This window comes from Sebastes umbrosus, chromosome 21, assembly GCF_015220745.1.
Source record: "Sebastes umbrosus isolate fSebUmb1 chromosome 21, fSebUmb1.pri, whole genome shotgun sequence".
Classification (NCBI taxonomy): domain Eukaryota; kingdom Metazoa; phylum Chordata; class Actinopteri; order Perciformes; family Sebastidae; genus Sebastes; species Sebastes umbrosus.
In genome coordinates this window covers 21,700,195-21,723,867 of record NC_051289.1, presented here as the reverse complement: position 1 = coordinate 21,723,867, position 23,673 = coordinate 21,700,195, and the positions used below count along the sequence as shown (strand labels likewise).

Genomic DNA, 23,673 nt, shown 5'->3' with positions numbered 1-23,673 from the left:
ATAATTCAAGGAACAAAAAAGAAATGCATAAATAAATAAACAATAATAAGACTGCACTCTTCCATAGTAGCTCTAGGGTTCATCATCATATATGGTTAGTTCTTCATAAACTCTGAAGAGACACTTTGCATGTTGTCCTTTCATTAGTCTTAAAGCACCGAGATGATTGTCCACAAGGTCCCTTTTGAAAACAGAAAATAGGGCTTTCATTTTCCTCCATTTGGATGCATGGATGAAAAAAAATTGCCAGCAGTATCATATTGTTCAATACCAAGAAGAAAAATACTTTTATTTTGAAAATGTCTTAAACCGGAAGTGCTTGTCCTAGTGGAGCTGCTGTATTCTCTGCTGTCGACACCTAATACATCCATGGTCGACACGTGTGTAGCTGTGAAAGAAGCGTTTATCCCTCAACAACTACCCACATAACATTGAACTGTAAGTCTACATGAATGTGTTGTGAATATAAGTTGTAAATGATAGTTTGTAATGACTCATATTTTAAACGAGGAGCAGCTAGCTAGCAGAGGGAACCAGAGTAACCTGAAGCCAGCAGGTAGCTTTAACCTGAGTGATGGTTTAACTGCACATTTGACTCGATATGTTGTTGTCTTGAGAGGAAACACCACAACATCCTGTTGACAATGTTCTGGAATGTTGTTGCTTCATTCAGACTCTCCTAAGTGTAACAATGTTGCAGTAGTCTTGAGTAGAGCAGAGTAACTGTAACGTTACTCGACTTTACTTCAAACAGACCAATGGTTTATTCTGCCAGCAGACATCTTTTGGCAGAATAAACCACTATAATTTCAGAGATGTTAGTTTTATTTTCAGTAGCTTTACTGCTTTGTCACCAGCTGATATGCTGAGATGTGGTTTATTGCATGTTTGCAGACACTGTTGCGTGTTTCCTGATGCAACAATGGCTGATGCGTTCAGTAGCAGCTCGGAAACCGTAATTCAGCGTGTGGTGGACGTTACAGTGAAGACTAATACCCCTCTGGATAAACTGGAAGAGTTGTATCAGATTAAGAAGACTTGTGACTTCATCAGTGAGCATCAATTTGAAAAGGTAAGGACATCATTTTTTACTTTTAGTGAAATGTAAATATTATAGCTCATTTGTATAAAGTAGACAACACAATTCTTGTTAAAAAAGCTGTTTGATTACAAACAAATACTTGTCTGTAGCACAACCATGCTGGAGAAGATGTGGGGCCATAAATGTAGACCATTCACATATATTTTGGCTTTGCCCTGAAGTTGTACAGTTTTGGGGAAATGTTCATAAGGTTATTTGCAAAATTCTGGGCTATGATATACCCAAACTGTATTTCTGTAATATGACTGGAAATACTGTGTTAAGAGAAGACAAAAATGTATTTGTCTATAAATGGTTATTATTATTCACAGGTTGCTCTGCAGTTTCCTGATGAGCTGCTGGTGGATTCAGTGGCAATAGCAGCAGAGGTTGAGAGAAACACTAATGCCAGGCCGTTCATTTTGGGAGATACATCCTATGGCAGGTAACACAAAAGGGTTAACTGAGAAAAGTCTTACTTGGTTTAATAATGCATTGCATGTATATGTCATGTTTAGTGCTTGGATTCTTCATGCAAAGTGAGGTGAAAAAGCAGTGGCTAGTGGTACCTTTACTGATGTATGTGAAAAGTGTTCATTTCCAATTTTTTATCCAGCACACACATGAAATTTAGAATTAAGAACAGCTTTTTGGAACACTTACTTCCTGAGCATATTAAGCTTTTTACAGTTTCATTTATTTTATTTTGCTGATTTATTTATCATCAACATGCTTGATAATATGCCTCAGTACAGTGGCTTGTTGAACTTGAAATATACCAACTTTTGCCTCTCTACTGTGAGTTTTAATTTCATGTTTAAGCACATATTTTTGCTTTAATGTGTTATTATTGTGTGTACATTCCTAATTTGTATTTAATTCTCTTGATCAGTTGCTGTGTGGACGAGGTAACTGCAGAGCATGTTGGAGCCGACTGCATTGTGCACTACGGCAGCACCTGCCTCAGCCCGTCTAAAAGGCTGCCGCTGATGTTGGTCTTTGAGCAAAGACCGGTGGATCTTGAGAAGTGCACTTCTGCCTTCAGAGAACTCTATCCCGACACACAGAGTCACGTCCTCATCCTCTATGACGTCAACTATGCTCATGCTATAAGTAAGCTATTCTACAAAGCCCTACTGTATGCCCTTGTATCTGATATTTGATAGAGAGAATATATGTTTATGCCATTTTATTGAATAGATATTCATGTTTATTTATCCAATCATCATTCAAATCACTGTGTGATTCTTCATGAAAATAGGACAGTATAAGATGAAGATGAATAGTAGGACAAAGTCATATTAACCACATCCTCAGTTCAGGTAGAAAGTATTGAAATCCTGCCTATCTTTTTTTGTTTTTTTCAGATGATCTTCTGACACTCTTGTCACCAGAGTATCCAAACCTTGTCGTCTCAGAACTCGTTGTCGAAGGGGAGCAGTGTTACAGTCACGGCCGGATTAAAAGACAACATGACGACGCCTGTCTGTCAGAGGGAGACAACAACCATCTTATTTATCAGTTTGGAAGGCAGTTCTCCTTGAAAAGTGGTTTAAGCATCAAGGATTACAGTGTGTTCTATGTAGGCCAAGAGGGAGCAACGCTGAGAAACTTCATGATGACTTGGAATCGCTGCTCATTTTGTACTTTTGACCCCGTAAAAATGACGGGGAGGACCGAGTCAGTAAGTATCAACCGTGCGCTGATGAAGCGATATTACGCTATAGAAAGGGCCAAAGATGCCAAAGTGGTTGGCATCCTGGTTGGCACACTCGGGGTGGTCGACTACCTCGACATCATCCAGCAGTTGAAGGAGACCATCCGAGGAGCTGGAAAGAAGAGCTACATGTTTGCCATGGGGAAACTGAACGTGCCCAAGCTAGCAAACTTTCTTGAAATTGACATCTTTGTGTTGGTTGCGTGTCCTGAGAACTCACTGCTGGACTCCAGGGAGTTCTTTAAACCGGTAGTAACACCGTTTGAGATGGAGGTGGCCTGCAACAAGAAGAGGGAGTGGTCGGAGGAATATGTCACAGACTTTCGACATCTCCTGCCAGGTGAGATTGGGATTTATTTGCAGTAGAAATTCCTAAATCAGCTCTCAACTTTTTAAGGGACTGTATAAAAATGATAAGGGGATCTTTTATAGTATCATAAAGATCCATGTATAGTGATTAAATGTTATATGTATCATGTAAAGTTTGACTACATTATAATTCAAGTTCAGCCTTTTTATGTAGGCTTTATTCAAAAATAGAGATGGCTAGGTTAAGTTTTCCAAAGATCTGGAAATTTCTAATTCCCCTTCTAATGTGTGCATTGGTGGTTACAATGAATATTATTATTCCATTAATATACTGTATGTTATATGTCTCCAAGTTTTCTTCTTGCTTTTCCTTTATTAGTTATTAATGGGGAAAGGATTTGTACCAACTCTGTGATACATTTGGAGATATTGGGGAGGGTGTGGCATTTTTTCAAAATCAAAGAAAAGACATAAAAAGACCAAAAGTGAAATATAAGATGCCCCCCTCTCCAGCTCCATAATTTGCATAATATGAATACTGCTCTATATCTTTATTATCCAAACATATTGAGCGTACTATATTGTTTATCTCCAGTAGCCTAATAAAGGCTATAGAAGTCATTTGGTATGTCTAATTTATTCTTTTTATCTCAAACTTGTATCAGGTGGACAGAGTCACGTGCCTTTGGCTGATCAGCAGGAGGAGGACGATGAGACCGACGTGTCTTTAATCACAGGAGCTCTGCGAGGCCACAATCTGTTGAGCTTTGAGCCTGCCGTGTCCGCGTTTGGCTCCTCGGTGGTCCTCAGGAACCAGGCGCTCACTGTAGCCACCAACTCAGCTGGTATGAGACGGTCAAACATTCTGCTGTGTATATATATATAGGCTTCAGACACTGTTTGCTTTCATTTCCATACATCCATATGTTTATTGTAGAATTCTGCACACATACAGTAATTGTTACACCTTGTGCATGTGAGCAAACAACAACAACAATATTACATTTTCCAGTTCCGATTTGTTAGTCTTGTAAATGTCTTGTATTACACTACACATCCGTGCTTTCTCTTTTCAGCATCTTTTCTGGCAGAACGAAGCTGGCGTGGCTTAGAGCAGAAGTTAGGAGAGACCCCTGTGGTGAAGGCAGTAGGGGGCAGGAGAGGCATAGCTATTGCCTATGAAGAGGAAGGAACGGCGCCATCATAATTTACCAGTAAACCTATGATTATTTAATCACACCTGCAGGTATTAAATGTATATTGCTTGTAATATGTAATAATAATATGTTTTCATAAAATCAACACCAGATATCACTACTTTTTATTATCACATTACTTAATGAATCACAGAATGTAACCTATGATTTTGTCTAAACATTACAACTTGTCACACTTGTCCAAATGTATTGTGATCATTGTGAAAATGGGATTTATTTTAATGGAAAGATGTTTAAAAATGTATACATTTATGAAAAATATGTAGGCCCTGATTAATCAGATGTAGGTGATTCTAAAATGGTTTTGGTACCTGACCACTTCTCAGCTTTGGCCACTTAACTGTATTACTGGCTTTAGCATCTTTTTTGTCCACATTTATCCATTTGAATTACTGGCCATTGACAGGATCTTCTTCCACAAAGGATGCAGGAAATATACCAGTATTCCCATTACATTGGCCTTCCAACCAATCCTGGTTAACTAAAGAAAAGAAGAAATTATGAATTAGAATCATATTTCTCGGGCAAATCAAAGTATGTCTAAATATATATATATATATAGCCAAAAGAATGGAGTCTCACCTCTAGAGAGTAGTGTGATTTTATCGCCTTGATTAAAACTGAGATCCTCTGGATTTGGCGACTCGTAGGAATGAAGTGCCACAAAGTGAGTCTCGCTCTGTGGATTTCCATCAGTTTGCTAAAAACACAAACGCACACAAATAATAATTTCCTGTTCAATTTCATCATAACAAAAAAAGAAAACCTTGGTTTGCACTGGCCTTATGGTTCATGGTATAACTTTTAATTAGTGAATCCAGGAAGATAATTTAGCCCATGACCAAACGTGGATTACTAACATGGAGCATAATGTACTCATATAATAAATTAATATATTAAAAATATATAAAAACAAAATGTCTAGCTAAGTTGTACTTAACCATGATCGAGGATGAAACACATCTGTATGAGACTCAATGTTGCTTTTAATTCCCACCCTGACACAAATATAAGGAAACTTTAATACAATTTATCAGGAAGATCCTTATAACCAGGTTCCATTCATAAATATTGGTATCACCCCAATACCCGTATCAGGAACTGCAGTATCAACCAGAATAACTGTATTTTGTGAGGCCAGCATGCTCAGCAGTGGACCACCACTTCCTTACCTCTAAGGCTTTACACCACAAGGTGATGTGCAAACCGCTGGCACGGCTCCACACACTTTCCATTTCTGTGCTGGCGTCGATTACACTTTCTTCCGTAACCTCGGAGGTTAAACTAAATCGAACAAAAGGATTGAATTTTGACCTCTATCAGTAACACAATATAACCATTAAACTGGAAGATTTTTTTTTTAAATGTGCACCTTACCTCAAGGTGATTGCCTTAGCCGGGAGTTTCAGTTTCTTACTGATTTTCTCAATCAGCATTGCGTAGGGAGACCCAGGTGGTACCGAGACCACAAAGTTGAACGTGAAACGGACTTTGACAATACATGAGTTGTCGGTAGGCTGTTCATCCTGGCATTAATGAAAGGACACGTTGATGGAATTAAACAATCACATAAATCAAAAGGAAATCCACCTTAAAACACATTTATACTTCACAAGTTGGCAAATTGTGTGGTTTATAGGGGTATCATGTTCATGGACAAATCAAGGATTTGCAACATACCTTTGGTTGGGTGTCTCCATCGCTGTTACCACTAGGAGTAGGACCTTAAATACAGAGAGTGGGGAAAAAAAGTTTTGTTATTTGGGTCAAATTGTATTTGCAAAGTTACAGCATTTGTTATGACTGATGGATTGAGTTCAATGGTACTTAGCACCAATCACAGAGTGGTGCCTGTAGTTATTATAGTTTGCTTAATCTGTGTGTCAGATAAGTCTACCTTTTTTCCTCTGAGGTCTGGTCGGTGGTTCTCGACTTGGAGGCTCGGATCTTTCCTGTTCATGATTAATACCAACCAAATAATGCCGTTCAAAACAGAAAAAAGAAGTGAAGATGTAATTGCGTACTACAAAACTTGAACAAATACCACATTTGCACCATGTGCCATTTTAGTAACGTGTGTAACTTGCAGAGTATGCTTAAATTAAAACAAGAGTACAGATCGTGTATTTAACAAGCAAAATGTTAAAGTCTCCGAGCAAAATGTTTGACTACTGGAGACATCATTTAAAAAAAATACTCAAAAGTCATCTACAAAAACAAGAAGTGATACTCCTGTAATTCCTCACCTCATTCTGTTTAGAAGCCAAGGAGATCTCCAAACGTTCCAGGTAATTGTAAGGAACAAGTCCCCTCTATAATTGACATGACAGTAACATGATATGAATTATGGTTTCTATGCATATTTCATAAGAAACAAGTGCCAACAGGAGGTCTTGAGAGATGCACACTACAGAAGCATAGAGGTTACAGATGTACAGATTCTGTCCGTAGTGGCCTTACTCTTCCATTGAAGATCACAGACGCCCAGTTGTCGGTACCCTTCTGCAGTACAAACACAATGTTGCCCGGCACTACAGCCAACTCATCACTGGTCTCAGGAACAAACCCAAACAGGACAGTGTGGGGTTCTCCTGCTAGAGCCCTGTGAAGACGGGAGACGTCCACATGGCATCAAGAGACCACTAGTCATGATTATTACCGGGTAATCTATCTTGTTCTTCTATTGTCAACATTTACACTGATTCAACATTTCCCTCTTATGAAAGCATAACCTTTCATTTTCTATTTCCACATTAAGAGCTGTTTTAACCATTTTACACATCCACGTATTGTAGAATATCCACCATCTAACACTCAGTCGTTCCAAGTATTAAGGTAATTTGCAATAATTTTTGCCTGCAACAATCCTGAATGAAAACAACTGTAAATTAATCATATTTTTTGGCACTAACTAAATATAATGTGTATTTAGAGAGAAGTTTCTACGACTTCAAAGTGACTGTTGTACCTCAGAACCTCAGGTTCTTTAGGAGAAGTTGGACCATCTTGAACCTGTCGGATGTAAACAGAAACACAAAGCATTCAATCAGTAGAGCTGACACGGTGCAGATATTTAGTGGCTCAAGTTTTTTTAAAATCTTCCATATAATATATTTTTTATATAATGTAACATAATAATAAGCTGATAATATCACATAGATTTCTTTGTCATCAGATTGTATTGTCTTTTTGTTTGTTTCTTTTATAAGAAGAGTCCATGTGTCACCTGTGGCTGTAATGGGGCAAATCCAGAGAAGACATCCTGAGGAATGACGGAGGCAACAATCTGAAGATGGCAAAGAAAAAATGGAGGTTACGTATGGCAAATAACTATAGTGTTAAAGTGACATTTTAGTGGATTAGGGGTTAAGTTTAATAGGGTTGATATCACACTAATGGATAGTATAGTACCAACTGTTACTAATGCAAAGGCGTGTCATCAGATAGAGTATTACCTTTGCTTTGCCCAGGTAGTCCTTCTTCTCCAGCTCAGCCACATAGTGCTTATTTGGTTTAAATAGCACTTTTGATGGGAACTCAACTGGTTTGAAAAGTTTCTGTTTCTGTTGGTGAAATTGCATTGCAAGGGATATTATTATATCTGTCAAGTATTTCTGACATGAAAGAAAATTCTAATTCAATTGCCAATACTGTTTCACTTTGAGCTACACCAATGTAAATTAATAGCACTCTCCATGCCTTATCCGTGACCCTTCACTGATCAGAGTGATATATACAGTATGTATATTTATTTGCAAATACACTGGCTGACATAGGGCTTTTATTAATAATTGGTCACGAGTGAATGTGAAGCAATGCTTCATTACAGAGCCTAATCTGATTTGTGGGTGGGTGCATCACTTTGCTCTAAAGAGTTGCCATATCACCCAAAAAGTTGATTAGTCTGTGTTTGTTTTAATCTGAACCACTCAGACAAAAATACAATGCTGAAGACAAGCTGAACACACACCATTCTTTGTCATGAATATGATCGCATTTAAAGATATTGAATAACTGAACAGAATATTTTATCGGTAGTTCAAATCCCAACATTTTATCATGGGTGAGGACTATTTTTTTTTTTTTTAATAATGGTTACTGTATGTTAACTGACCAGGGAGGAATCCAGAGCTCTGTCGAGGACATTGAGCTTGGCATCTGTCTTGTAGCTGAGAGCCTTCACAAGGTGTTCATGGGCTTTGTCCCATTTACCCAGCTGAGCCTCAGACAGAGCCACATTGATGAGAACCTGTAGCAGGAAACATTGATATTGTATTAGAAGCTTGCCACTATTTTAATCCCTCAGGCATTTTAAATCCATCTGTTATTAAGGAGTGAACATGTGTCAAACTGTACTTTGGAAGAATGACTAACAACGTTTTTTGATCATTAGGGCAGAATAGAAAATGAATGTATTCTCTAAACTGTTTGACAGCAATAGACAGAATAGAGAAGAATAGTCTAATAATTTGTAAATTAAAGAATAAGGAGGTTTTACAAGAACATATACAAATGATTGGAGGCTTTTGAATACTTACCTCACATGCATATAATTTGTATCTGAGGCCAAGTGCTTTGTAATCTATCAGCTGGTTGCCTCTTAGTGCTTTGAAGGCATGCTGGAAGTCAGATAAACTCTCCTCATACCTTTGAATAGAAATAATCCAGTTAATTGCTTTTGCATGTAATAAACCACAAACATTATAAAAAATAAGAGTAATGACTAGGAATCGAATTTCATGATAATAAAAGCATACTGTGTCTAATATTTTTAAATTACAACATTAAATATGAAACATTTTGAGATGACTGGTGTGTCTTGCCTCTCCTTCTTGTAAAATGTCATTCCTCTTTGAAAGAAGGCAACGGCCAGATGCTCATCCTTGCGTATGCTGCAATCAAACGCCTGAGAAACATAAGAAAACACAGTAACTTCCTCTAGAAGAGAAGAGAATTGGTAAACTCTTATTTCCTCTTTCTCAGTGACTTGCACTTGCAAAATATCACAGCATTTCATCTCGGCTTTAACAGCTACTTACAGACTAGATTTCACTTTTTTTGATGAGTAATATTACAAAATGAAAACCATAGATATTTGTGTGTAATGTTCTGGCTTGCATTTTACCAACAAAGGTCAGACATACCTTTTCAGCAGCATCCAGGTCTTTGTTAAGAAGATAAAGACAGCCAATGTCAAAACAAATTTTGGAGTTTGGTTCTTTGATAGCCACGAAAATCCTGAGTGCCTCTGTCAAATCCTGTCTGTCAACACAAGTTACAGCCTCGTCCCACTGGCGCAGGGTGTCCAAAAAAGTCATAGTCGCTGGTTAGGAGTACACTGAACTGTAGACCAAATTGAGGAAGCGCTTCTGATTTGTACCAGCTAGATCAGGAAGTGGGATGACAGACATGTAATGTTGGTACAATTATATCTGCTCCACCCCCAGCCAGGTTTGAAGGCCCAATGGTTGTTGTCATTCCCCCCATGTGATCATCTGCCATATATATTGTATGGGCTGTGTGTGTGTGTGTTGGTATACATTCCCATATTACTTTCACCCCTTGAACAGCACAGTTTGTAAATCATAAATGGGGGAAAATGACCTGTCCTTTCTAAATCTCTGTTTTTAAGAGGGATGATGGAGTACTGACATATATTTAGGAGTGGCATTACCCAGCCAACATGGTTATTTGGGCCCCACATGGGTTATGTTGGGGGTACCTGGGTACCAAGTGGGTATGGGGCCAACTTGGGTCAACTAATGTGGGTTCTAGGTGGGTCACTAATGGGAAATTAGTGTATGGGCTCAGAATGGGCAACACAAATGTGGCCCAGTTGAATCAACTCAATAGGTCCCACATGGGCTCCCCTAAGTGGGTTACCCTTGTGGTTCCTAGGTGGGTCACTACTGGGAAATTAGAGATGGGTTTTGGTTTATGTTGCCCAGACTGGGCCCATATAACACCCAGTGTACTCCTGCATGAAACCCACAAGGGTAACTGGTATGGGGCCAACATGGAAACTGTGGACAAACCCACTTACAACCCATATTTCAGCCCATGGAGTCCCCATGTAGTCCCCATGTAGTCCCCATGTAGTACCCACATAGAACTTAAAGCTGGGACTAAGATGGGTCTTGGGTATGTTGCCCAGTTGGGGCCCACATGACACCCATTGTAATCCTGCATGGAATCTATGTGGGTAATTGACATTGGGTCATTATGGAACCTGCGGACAATCCCATATAGGGCCCATTTTATTAGCCCATTTACTACCCACATGGGGCCCACATACGGATGTTGGCTGGGTAGCAGTACATATACAGCGATAAATTGGTTAAGTGTTTTTTTTCCCCATCATGCCTTACATCTGGAGCACCAGATGGAGTATTATTTTGGATTAGGTCGTCTTTATTTTGCTTTCTTATCTTTTATTTGTCAGCATGGTCAGCATTAATGACAAAACTACAACTTCCGGTAAACACTTTTAAAAGAAATACATCTACTTGTCAACAGCCAATAGACACAATGTTTTACTCTAACATTTTGTCACTGAGGAAGTATGAAAGGTGTTTTTTGTTATTCCTCCTTGTTCACTTTTGTTTTACCCCAATAATAATAAATAATGCTTTTATTTTAAAAGGATAAAAACGTACTTCCGTTATTCCTCTGGAATGATGCTTTTATTTCTAAAGGATGAAGACGTGTTTCCTGTTATTCCCTGAGGTTGACTGTAGAGCAGCTAGCCTGATGCTAAACTAACATGTCTCTGCTACATCAGCAGACCTTCACGTAGCCAAATGAAACGAGAAACATGCGACGACTGATCAGAAACGTGTCGAACATGAAGCTGTGGATGGAGACTGATGTGTTGATCAGCTGGTTATCTTTAGTGTAGCTCTTTGTGTCACCGTGTCTGCTAGTTAGCTCCAGGGAGCTAATGAGAGCTAGCAACATGGAGCTGGGAACAATGTTGTACAACAACCTGAAAGATGTGACCTGGAGCACCACGTCTCTACCTTTAGACCAACTAGTCAGCTCTTACAGGCTGCCGCAGATCGCCAGGCTGGATCACGGTCAGTAACATGCTGCTGTCATGTATACTGGGTTATTCTGCTGGCTGCTACAGGGATATGCAGCTAATGTAAATATGTTAAACTGTTTTCAAGACAACTTCTTCTGGTTCATTTTGTCAGCGTGTCGTATTAATTCTCATCAAAAGTGTCTGGTTCACATATAAAAGATGGCATTTTCTAATTATTAAAAGTTGCGTCACTGTCTTTAAGCCTTAATATCTGTGGTGCAGATCTCACCAGATGATTACTAAGTTAGTCAATGCTTTAAATATGTCTTTAATATGTCTTTAAATATGTCTTTAAATATGTCTTAAATATGTCTTAAATGTGTCTTTAATATGTCTTTAATATGTCTTTAAATGTGTCTTTAATATGTCTTTAAATATGTCTTAAATATGTCTTAAATATGTCTTAAATATGTCTTAAATATGTCTTAAATGTGTCTTGTCACCTCTCTGCTGTCACTATGCAGCCATGTTAGTAAGATAAGATAAGATAGAAGCGATTGCTCAAAAACACAACAAAATTACAACAAGCTCAAGTGTATAAAATACAAGTGTATAAAATAAAAAAGTACTATTTCTAGCACCAGTGCCTAATAGAATAACAATGAAGTAAGATACATTTAGTAAAATGAGTAAATAAGTCAAATAAAAAAGGTAAAGTAAGCTAACAAACAGAAAAATAAGTAATATTGCACATGTTGGACATTAATATTGCACACAATGAACAGTGATATTGCACATGAGAATGTAAAAAGTAGTGCTAAATTGCTAGTTAATATAAAAACTTTTTTTAAACTGTTTTTGAAGACAACTTCTTGTGGTTAATTTTGTCAGCGTGTCTTAACTCTCAACAAAAGTGCCTGGTTAACATAAAATGTTGTGCATTTTCTAATTATGAAAGTTGCGTCACTATCTTTAAACCCCAAGATCTTTATTAATTTAAAAAGGATCCCCATTAGCTGGCACCAATGGCACCAGCTAGTCTTCCTGGGGTCCAAAATCAAGTACATTACATTTATCACATACATACTATATATACAACATCATATTTGTGTTACACTAATAACATTACAATTTTCCAAACATATATAAATTTCACATTCATACACATCTTCCACAACCATTTAGCCTCAAGGCCCATCATCAGGGAAAAGGAACAAAAGAAAAACCATACATAACCAACAGTGGACTATCGATCAGCTGCTTAAGTAATGTATTCTTAGATGGTATTTGAATGAGGATTTGTTAGAGGATTGACGGATGTAAAGAGATATCTGTCGTGCAAATCTCACACAATAATTACTAAGTTATGTCTTGTAACCTCTCTGCTGTCACTATGTAGCCATGTAAGTAAAGGCAGTAACGTTAAGTTAAAATAACTACTGTAATAACTCCGTAGTATTTCATGTTTGACAACATATTAAGGCACTGGAAGTCTGTTAATTGTGCAACACAATAGCCTGATTACTGAAATGAATGTGTCCATATCATTATACTGCAAAGGCGCGTGATGCAATTTTTAGAGAAGAAATAAGGGCAGAGCTACAAGTGACAATTGTAGCAGGATGAGTCAACTTCATTGTTCAATCAAGGCTGAAAAAAATCTTTGGTCTCATTGTGGGTACAATGAAAGATGCATTTAAGCAAAGCGATGATGAAGGTGAACATAGATCAACATTACAGATGACTGTATTATGGGGTCAGGGAATTTACCTACACAACAGCGGTTTTGCCGGAGAGTTGTGTAATAACATAGGAAAGCATGTCTATTATGATATGTACTTTGAAATGAAGCCATTATTAAACCAACAATTATTATTTGTTCTCTATCTTCCCATTGTCTGTCACATACTGCTGAGCCTCCCATGCAGAATCGTGGTGGTGCATTGTGCTCTCACTGTAAATGGTAGTGCTTGCTTTTTAGAGAGGTATGGATTAAGGCATTTGTCATTGTCCATGGAGGATGGTGATTTGAGGAGTGTACTGAGTAATCCAATGCCTTTGCTTGAGTGGAGCAGCCTGAGAGGCTCACAAGTGGTATAAAAAAAGGAAACAGTAATCGTGGAATTTCTCAGGACACTGACTTTATTGTTGGGGATAATCATTAACAATTTATCCCAACCATGGACGTTATAAATTAATTTAGCTGCCATGACTCACATTCTAGACACCACTGTATGTCAAATTAATTGATGCTGAAACACAGTGACTAGATGTATCACAACGCCTATAAAACTTAAACTATCTGTTTCTGAGATATCAAACTTTATATTTCACCAACCTTTTACTATTCATTTGACATTTTGCAAGTGTCACGACAACATGTGACATGACAGTTGTTGATGTTTTATGCGAGTACATCAGACATTATTCTGAAAGTTTGTTAAATTTAGTGATTTACAATTGATATTTTTTTGTCTGCTGTACCTTGAAATATTACAGTATTTCCTGGATTGTAAAGTATAATCTTTGTTCTGCTTGTTGTTTTCATCCCTACAGGTCAGTTGGTTGAAGGGCTCAGAGACAATGACTACCTCTTGCTTCATTCCTGCCGTCAGTGGACGACTATTACTGCTCACAGTCTGGAGGAGGGACACTATGTCATTGGGCCCAAAATAGAGATCCCAGTGCACTATGAAGGTGAGCGACATCTGCATGGATGCTCGATGCTCTTGAATTCGCTTGATATTGTCTTTTGATGATGTATCTTAGTATATATCAAAACCAGGGGGGCTCCTTGAAAGATGATTGAAATCTTTGACGTCTGTGCCGCAGCCTTAATGAATATATATAAAAGACAGTTTGAGAGGAGTTGTTGTGTATCATCGTAGGAACAATGTGTATCTTTATCCCAAACCTTTCTTTTTAATGATACTAGCACTGAAAAGTACAATCCCTGTTGACTCTGTTAGTTGCATTGATATTTTCTTTTCCTACTTCAGGTCAGTTTAAGCTACTGGAGCAGGACAGAGATGTCAAGGAGCCTGTGCAGTACTTCAACAGCGTGGAGGAGGTGGCCAAAGCATTCCCTGAGAGGGTATATGTCATGGAAGAAATCACTTTCAATGTTAAGGTACATCGAATTTGTAAATTTGAAATTAATATATCTTTGGACTATCAATACGATGTTGCATACTTCTCTAGAACTCTGACTTCCAACTCCGACATCAGGGACATTCGATAAATTAAGATTTCCAGTTAAGACGAGACATCCTCCTGCTAAGACTCCTAAAACAAACATATTTGGTTTATTTTCAGAAAATTCTGCTCCACAAATTTGGGACTAGGACACCACTAAAATGTACCCTTTTACATTATCTTTCTTTTTCTCAATCTCTCAATTTTTACCTTGAGGTTCCTCTCAGACTTAATCGTTATGACAGTCTTCCAACCACACTGATATTTAGGGAAACAAAACCATTTTTTTTTTCACATTTACTGACACCAACATGGAAGATGTGATGCGACTGTCGTACCGTTGTATAAATCAGTAACAGAATCTATACAGAAAGCAACTGTTAATGCTTAATTACTTAGTTACTGACAGAGTATTTACTTGAAAATGAAAAAAAAAAACACAAGTTGGAAATGCTCTCATTTATTTCTTCAGTACTTAGGCCATATGTCATCTTTTCACAGATGGCTTCAGGGGAATGCAACGAAGATACCGAAGTTTACAACATTACACTAAGCACCGGTGACGAACTGACATTAATGGGCCAGGCTGAGATCCTGTATGCCAAGGCCTCCAGAGAAAAATCCAGATTCAACACAATTTTTAAGAAGATCGGGAAGCTGAACTCCATCAGTAGGATCGGTCGAAGCAAGATGCCTTGCTTGATCTGCATGAACCACCGCACCAACGAGAGCATCAGCCTGCCTTTCCAGTGCAAAGGCAGGTTCAGCACCTGCAGTCCGCTGGAGCTGCAGATGCAGGACGGCGAGCACATCATCAGGAACATTGTGGAGAAAACCCGTCTCCCTGTCAACGTCACAGTACCCAGCAGTCCGCCCCGCAACCAGCATGACCTCCACCTCATCCGCGAGGGTCACCGCTACAAATTGGTCAACATTCAGACGAAGACGGTGGTTGTGTGCTGCGTTCTACGGAGCCACAAAATCTTCCCCATCCATTTTCCCTTTCATATGGCCATGCCTAGATTTATTATTCCAGAAGAACTGCTGCAAGGAGAGCTGTGGCTTGAAACTATGGTACATCGCTGGTTCTCCTTCTGCCAGGAGCAGTTTGACATAGACGACTATTCTCGTGCCGTCCGGGATGTGCGGATAGACTGGAACGACGACGGTAAGAGCCCTAAGAAAAGCAGTGGGAATGGCATTTGCAGTGGAAGCAGCGGAGGCAGCAGCAGCTCCAACGGTTGTCCCAACCACATGCAGATTCCCAGCTCTTTAACTTACGCCCGGGATGAACTCACCCAGTCCTTCCACCGACTATCTGTGTGTGTGTACGGCAGCAACCTGCATGGCAACAGCGAGGTCAATTTGCAGGGCTGTATGACACTATGTGGAGACTGGTCACTTCTGCCCTCTGATAGCCTCCCTTCAGACTCGGGAGAAAATGAACACTTTTTCCCCGACCTGATGGATAGCACCAACCAACTACCCTCCCTCAACAAATCGGATGTCCCCTATGAGGAGCTGTGGTTGGATCACTTGAGAGGTCAGAACCCAAAACCTTCTTCAAGTGAGGGAACTCGAGGCATCAACAATGGCTGTGGTACAACAGCAGCCCTGTCATACCCAGTCACGTGTCCTATTGGTGCAACACCCAGTTCAGACACGTCTCTTACTCCACCACCGGTTCCACCCAAGTCGGAAGCTGTGAGTATCATCTATCATACTTAACATTGTAATCCTTAAGATCTCAGTCTTGGTTGATTAGGTGATTTCCGTGGTTACTGTGGTAACTGCAAGTGTAATACAAAAGCAAACAGCATCCTCTTTGTCAGATATAGAACCGAGACAACTGGTGTATTAGATTACAGTGCAACCAAACAAACTCACATTGTTTTTAATAAAGAGGTCATTCAATAATAATTGCGCCCGCGATTCTGATCTCATGCTGAGCAGAGCGCGAGTAGTTTTCCACAGAACAGATGGGCACAGTAATGTTGGTTAACTTGCTGAGTTGGAGGTGTGTCGCCTGCTTCTCTTCATCGAACAGTTCACTGTGCCTGTTCCTTCTTGTTCCACCCCTCCGTTGCAAAAATTAAAAATGACCCAGACGAAAGCTATGTTGCAAATGACCGCTTCCTTGTTTTGCAAAGGCATTGTTGATGAAACGCCGCCATTAGCGTTAACTGTGGTGACAAATACATTGCCTTTCCGGTGGCTGCTTCACAATAAAAGTCACCCCGTGTTTTGCCAGTTGAAAGCTTTTAATGTGAAGCAGCAGCAGTAGGATGTAAATTAATACAGCTCTGACACAGTTTAAAGAGTGAACGGTAAAGATAAGATTGCACTGGATTTCATGTATACACCATTTAACTTAAAATGCCTCGTGCTTAGGTAGGACTCTGCCACTGCCAATAAAAACTACTATACAGAGACAATTGCTGAATGTAAATACTTGAATGGCTACTGCAGATAAAATGCAGAACATAAATAGTAAAAAATGGGGTTTGATTTTATGAAAATCTTAAGGATTATAACGTTAAGCAGTGTCTTACACCTTCAGTTTTACAGAAGAAAATGAATGCTGATTTTGCTGTCAGTTTCAAAGTCGGTTCATTTCCGTTCTAGGTGAAGGAAGAATGTCGTCTTTTGAATGCCCCACCAATCCCTCCGCGAACTTTGAAACAGATGCCATCGGTGCCCATCCCGTCAAAGCCACGGCAACAGGACACTCGGTCTCCAAGTCCAACCCTCTCCTATTATTCTTCTGGTCTTCACAACATGTAAGAATTGGCATCATTTCATAGCACACATCTGACACCCATTACACCGATTTTTAAAATAAGAAAGACTAAAATCAGGAGATTACATTTGCTTTGACAAAAGTTAGGTTGTATAAATTCAGACAATTCACTTTAAAATGTCTAGTTTAAAGGCTAGTTTATGCTAACACGTCATTTCATAGTTCTAGAGAACCATGTCCTTGTATTTTTTCCTCTTTTGTTCAACTTCCCCCTAAATTCCACCTTGATCTTTTGATTTATTTTCTGTATATATTTAACTGTGTCCATTAGTTTCAAGTTTCTCCTTTACCCACATCTGTAGCAGCTGTAAAATGTCAAGATTTTGTTTGAAATGTTAAATATTTTAAACCGTATAATGAGGTCGACATTAGGTTTTATACCGCAAATTGATTTTATATTTTTCCATCAGTAGTGGAGCATCTGAGCAAGAGGCGGCCGACCCACAGGAGCAAAGCCACACGTGTTACCCCTGTAACTGGGGCAAATCCCACAGCAATGAGCCAACTGCTACGTTGCCCGGTGGTAGCCTGCCATCAGACGGGATGTCCTCCAGGTTGTCTTGGCCCAACAACTTCAGTGGAGTAGACTCGCACAGCATGGAGGACTTTCTACCAGCCAGCTGTCGAAGTTACTACAGCTACCCCAGAAAGCGATCCCAGAACACCCCAAAAACCTGTACATCCAGCCTGGTTGACTTTGATGGGGAGCATGCACACAGCAGCAAAGCTTCTCAGTTCTGCACCAAATCTTCAAGTTTCAACTCAGAAATGTACAGAGACAAGCCAATAGAAGAATCTAACACCAAGCAGAGCCTCTCTTGCCCCATCTTACCGCCGAGAACACCAAAATCAAATGCCACGACGAAGTGCACAGATTTACTGTCAGGACCAGTCTGTGACAGTGAGCAGGAAACTTCCAATTGCTCACCTACTCAACCCGAGCAGGGCACAAAAGAGATCTATTCCATCTCTAACTCATTAACTCCTACCCGTCCATCCTCTCCTCCCACTGCAGAGTGGCAGCCCCCGTCCAGTCTGGCCGGTCTCTCTATTGAAGAGATGTCCAAATCTCTCAGGTTTATCGGCCTGCCAGATGACATTATTTCTCTTTTTGTGTCGGAGAAGATAGATGGGAATTTACTCCTGCAGCTCACTGAGGAGATTTTGTCAGAGGACTTCAAGCTAAGCAAACTGCAGGTGAAGAAACTCATGCAGTTCATAAGTGGGTGGAGACCCAAGATATAACTAACAGTATATGACACTAAATCCTGTTGTAAAGCAAAGAGTAATGCCTTCAGTATATATGCTATGCACACCAAGCCACAAAGTGTGTCTTTTTGTGTAATATGAATTTAATTCCTTGTTACTATATTGTGGGGAAGATAGTTAGATAATATTTCTCAGCCCACAACTGAATGGAATCATTTGGCACTTTCATGAAGACATTTTCATGTCAGCTACTTAGTACTTTTTGTTTGCCCACAGCCTACTAGTGTTCATGTCATCACAAAAATCCTAATTTACAGTAAGCCAACAAATGTAAAGGAAAACACTGATGTGACAAAACTTGAAAAAAACATTTTGTAGTGGATACATAATAGGGAATTTGGCTGAATTTGGTAACCCCCAAAAAAAAGTTTGCATCCCAAGCTTGCAATTATATTGTTATGCACTGGTGACATATGATGTATGCACCGTTTTCACGAGGTCAGGGATGTGATAGAGATTGCTGCTGCAAGTGCATTTCTAAACATGAATCAAAACAGTCGATTTAATTCGCTACTGTAGAATGAAGTCAAAACCTGCCTATTGCTAACAGGTATTAAGATATACTTATGTGCTTTTAAAAAATGGACCCCTTTGAGCTCTTCTCATGCTGAAAGCTTGGTCTGCATCATTGAACATTCACTACTTTTTCAAATGGAAGAAACAGTCAATGATGACAACCTTATCTTTGAGCGTGTGCTATCACACCGATGCACAGTCCCTCAGAAAATGAATTGGAAAAAACAAGACAGTGGCGCTGTGATGTTACAGCTCTAAATAGATTAAATATAAAGTCCTTTACGTTTTGAAGACCGGCATTCTGGATAACACCCAAAACATCTGCTTCTAATGTCAATGGAGAATTAGTTGGCGATCAGAAATCACATCTGCATTCTTGGTGTGATATTCTACTTTATGGAACTAAAGTAGCAACGAGATGTCAGACTTGTCAACTCTCCTCATGCGAGGTCTTATTTCTATTTAATGTCTTTTTAATCTAAAGTTGAACTACTATATGGCTACTTCCTTTGACCATAAACATGTCTGCTAAAACACTTGAGGTTATCCATAGCAAAAAAAGACTAACAAAATGATGTCCTTATTCTAAAACTAACATGGAAATAACCGACAGAGGTAACGGACCATGACGTTCTACATAAAATACAAATTATGCATCATGCACTTTGGTAGATTTCAGCTTAATTAATTGCAGTTAAGATCATTAAATATAAACTTATAAAAGAAGATTGTCTATGTAGAGAGTTAATGCACTACACGCTTTTTCAAAACTAAAATGGTACTTCTCCTTTGTTCTCATTGTGTGTATTGTAAGTGTCCTCTAATGCTAGAAACATGTAAAAGATAGCTTTTCTGCGCCTTAACCCAGAGACCTTAAAATATATGAAATTTCTCTTTGGCTTAACATTTTCATTTAGTCGATTCCCTTGTCTTGAGAATATAAACAACATGAACATCAGGGAAAGATGTGAAGAACGATCGGCTCAACTGAAATATTGTTTTCTATAGGTACCAAACGTTTTTTCCCTATAGCCTTGATTCAGAGTTGATTTATTTATGCAGTATTTAACACAATGCAAAATATGCAGAATAGTTATTGTCAGATTGGCTGATATATGAAGGTGCCTAAGCAACAACAGCCTTTCTACAACCCAGGTCTGATCTGTCGGCCAACAGCTGTTGTTTTTATCCCCCCCCCTGACACTTTTTGCAGTGGGTTGTTACATATTTTACTTGATATTTTTATTTTTTATGTAAGTGCAAATTTAATGTGACTTTTAAAAGTTATTACTAATGTTGAAATTATTTTTATTGAGAGAAAAAAAAACGTATGTTTAAATTTCTGTTTTGTTTTTTATGATTCTGTACAACTTGGGTTGGGTTTATAAATCCATGAATTAAAATAACACTTGGTCACGAGGTAAAAAAAAAACAAAAAAAAAAAACTGCAAGCCTCAGTCATGCTACATGGACAGTGACCAAAAAATAATGTTAATAAGCCATGTGTTCAGGTAATTTTCCAGATTTCCTTGTCACTTTGTCACAGTGTCCAGATCTTTCTATGGGAAATGGCATGTGTCCCTTGACACTATTATGGTGATTAATGTCCTATGCAATAGCCATGGCGATCCAAAGAGACCATGAGAGGAACAACTAAGCAAGTCAGTGACGATAAAAGGCAGTGTATGCATATTGAAATTACCACAGCGTTCATTTCAGGTTAATGAAAATCGTTCATGCCAAAGGATTCTTTTAAGTCAATCATTTTACTTGAATAATTCTGAGATATAAACTGTGAACACACTACGACAACTGACCCAGCCCCATTAATACACCATCATCAAGCAGTTCAAACTGAAGGGTATTCCATCTCTATAAAGCCGGTCAACTCTGGACCGAGGCCCACATGAATTGCTACCATATTTGTTCAAAAACGAGGGAAACGACCGTGACACTGGGTTTAAAAACATTATTGCTCAACATTATGGAAATCTGTCACCTTTCAGTTCAACTCTTGTTTCCCTATTTTTGATTGTATTATCTATTAAAAATGGATTAACTGATGTTTGTGTTTTTTTTATTTTAGTTAAGTAACAGTTCAGTGGAATCAGGAATTGGTTCAAGATTGCACATTCGATCAGTTGCACAACAATGTCATACAAATCCTGGATGAAGAAAGATGTTGGTACTTTTGCAACATACAATAGGTGATGAAAGTGATTCGTTGATACGGGCGCTAGTGTAAGTCATTATTCTACATACTGTAATACAATTTGTGTAATGTAAAGTGTTTATATAATCATAAACTACACAAAACCAGCCAATAAATGCCATTTCATGGTAGGAATAAGTACAGTTAAGTGATGGACATAAGGGTTGTAAAGACCTGTCAAATCAAACAGAGGTTCTGTATTGTCTCAGCAGTTTTAGGGGACGGTGTACAAGAAGTCTTTGGCAGGTAGTCCAATCAACCAATAATGGGTTATTATTTTGATAATTGATTAATCATTTAAGCCATTTTTTTAAATATGACAATCTGCTGCTTTTCTTTGTCTTAACATTATGGGTTTGGACTCTTGGTTGGACAAGACAAGACAGATGACGTCTTCTTCGGTTCAGGAAATTGTGATGAGCATTTCTCACCATTTTCTGATTATAATAAAATAGATAACTGACATTTTAGTTGATTATGGAAATAACTGTTAATTGACTACTAGGTTTAAGGTGTATATCCATGTGTGTATCTCTATAGATTAATTGATTTAATACAGTTGCATTCCAAATGACCCTAAAGATCTTACAAAATCATTCATCTACAAATTGCAGAAAGTCCTCAGCAGATCTGATCCGAAGCGTTTCAGGAACCAGTAAATGCTTCATCAGTTCTGCTTTCGTGAGGCATTGCAGATGCTGTTTCCTGTTTTACATCAAGCAGGTTAACTTTTCACAGTTCAAAAAAGGACACCACTTCTGCTTTTTATGGCTCAACTTTCAGAACTGGTTTATTTTTGGAAACCTTAATTATGATAACTTTAAAAAGCCCCTATGTTCCAGTTGACCTACAGTGATAACAGACAGGTCAAGTATTAATTAGCCTTTAATACTTTATAGTCAAGGTTTTATTTGTTCTATATAGAAAAACAAATGTTTGTAAGGCTCATATCTACATGAACCATATCAACATATTTATTAGGCAGAAATTAAGTAAACTATAACGTATGGCAACTGATGCATTGGTTTCAATTCATTCCAATGCAGTTTATGTAATGATGTTCATAGATATAATACTCTGAGACTCACTAGCAAGGGAGAACCTACACAAATGCTTTTCTCTCTCACACACACACACCTATCTCTCTTACACACACATACACATTTAGAAGCACTTGGACACAAACAAATGGAGGACAATTTTACCCAGGAAGAAAATGTATATTATTAAAAAAAAAAAAACAATACTACCAATAATATAAAAAGTAAATAAATATAATATTTTGCGGCTCAATTTTTTGACAAATGTCAAAACCTGAACCTAACTAAATCAAAAAATTTAGCTGCTAAACTGAACCATAAAATACCCTTTATGATCAGCAGGTGAAAATATCCTGTTGACCTGCTGCTATTATTATTATTATTATTCATAATACATAATCCTTTCATTGTGAGGGAATGTCTTCTTTCATTGATCCTGTCAGACATGTAGACAGTATTAATTGTCCTGTAGTAGTAGTAGTAGGTGTTTATTAGATTTTTATCCAGACACAGTTTAATTTTTTCCCCCTTATTGTAACTGACCAACCAGGACCTTCTTTTGTGCCACTCTACAAGGCAAAACCACCCCTCCAACTTTCAGACCAAAAATGGATGAAAAATTGCCTGATTATTAAGTAGGTGGGCCTGATTAGCCTTATATAAAGCTGGTCAGCTTTGTATAAAGTCTACAGATTTGAAACTTTCTCCAAGACTCCGCTCAGCTCCTGACTAACCAACCAACTTCTACTCACGGACCACTCCAAGGGCCGAACGCTGCACCAACCCATCATCCATCAGCCTCCTGAGCATCCAGACCAGCTCTGCAAGCATCCTTCCAGGTCTGCTGTCTCTGTTGATAGATTTCATGTATATTGTTAAAATGTCGATGAAGGGTGTGATGTGTGCAGGTGTGGCTACTAGAATGCATATTAGGTTTTTTTTCTGTATATGACTGCAGTCCGACAACTGGACTTTTCCAGGTTGGAGAAAGACAATGCAACGTCTGTTACTCAGATACTGGTGCAGGAGAGGAGTCCCTCCATTGCTGCACATTTTATGGCAATTGTATATCTACCTTTATAAGGTTCTGGTGCAAGAAGCTACCAAATTCATGTAATCCTTATCATGGTAGCTCTGCCTTTGACTTTCAACCAACACACCTCACAAACTCAGTGCTGTTGGATAGCCAACTCTTAAGTTACCAATGTTGGAACATCCATCCAGCACATAAACGCACCACCACATACTGTAGATACACATCAGTCTTCTTCATCTGGCTTTAAACACTAATGC

General features: G+C 38.6%; 3 protein-coding genes across 5 annotated transcripts; 2 read left to right on the top strand and 1 right to left on the bottom strand.

Moving 5' to 3' along the window:
• The first annotated feature begins 292 nt into the window (after positions 1 to 292).
• On the top strand, positions 293 to 4,503 carry dph2 (diphthamide biosynthesis 2). The gene is made up of 7 exons (XM_037756788.1): positions 293 to 438; positions 895 to 1,072; positions 1,414 to 1,526; positions 1,974 to 2,194; positions 2,449 to 3,138; positions 3,773 to 3,952; positions 4,184 to 4,503. The coding sequence occupies exons 2-7, from the start codon at positions 923 to 925 to the stop codon at positions 4,312 to 4,314; spliced, it is 1,485 nt and encodes a 494-aa protein (XP_037612716.1). The 5' UTR covers positions 293 to 438; positions 895 to 922; the 3' UTR covers positions 4,315 to 4,503.
• A 37-nt stretch (positions 4,504 to 4,540) lies between these two features.
• On the bottom strand, positions 4,541 to 9,711 carry ncf2 (neutrophil cytosolic factor 2). Its single transcript, XM_037756787.1, has 15 exons — positions 9,469 to 9,711; positions 9,148 to 9,230; positions 8,863 to 8,971; positions 8,439 to 8,573; positions 7,780 to 7,887; positions 7,551 to 7,610; positions 7,293 to 7,336; positions 6,785 to 6,926; positions 6,571 to 6,636; positions 6,222 to 6,276; positions 6,005 to 6,048; positions 5,702 to 5,850; positions 5,497 to 5,608; positions 4,907 to 5,024; positions 4,541 to 4,805 (listed from the first exon to the last, which is right to left on the bottom strand). The coding sequence occupies exons 1-15, from the start codon at positions 9,640 to 9,642 to the stop codon at positions 4,714 to 4,716; spliced, it is 1,491 nt and encodes a 496-aa protein (XP_037612715.1). The 5' UTR covers positions 9,643 to 9,711; the 3' UTR covers positions 4,541 to 4,713.
• A 1,316-nt stretch (positions 9,712 to 11,027) lies between these two features.
• garem (GRB2 associated, regulator of MAPK1) lies at positions 11,028 to 21,192 on the top strand. 3 transcript variants are annotated; one of them, XR_005204977.1, is made up of 7 exons: positions 11,029 to 11,400; positions 13,905 to 14,045; positions 14,348 to 14,478; positions 15,045 to 16,247; positions 17,169 to 17,323; positions 17,754 to 18,642; positions 18,693 to 21,192. XR_005204977.1 is itself a non-coding variant. In XM_037757129.1 (6 exons), exons 1-6 carry the CDS (start codon positions 11,265 to 11,267, stop codon positions 18,586 to 18,588), a joined length of 2,598 nt encoding a protein of 865 aa, XP_037613057.1. In that variant the 5' UTR covers positions 11,028 to 11,264; the 3' UTR covers positions 18,589 to 21,192. The 3 variants fall into 3 exon arrangements, 2 of the variants coding, with proteins under 2 accessions (XP_037613057.1, XP_037613056.1); XM_037757129.1 differs by having other exon boundaries at positions 11,028 to 11,400; positions 17,757 to 21,192; XM_037757128.1 differs by having other exon boundaries at positions 17,754 to 21,192.
• The last annotated feature ends 2,481 nt before the right edge of the window (positions 21,193 to 23,673 follow it).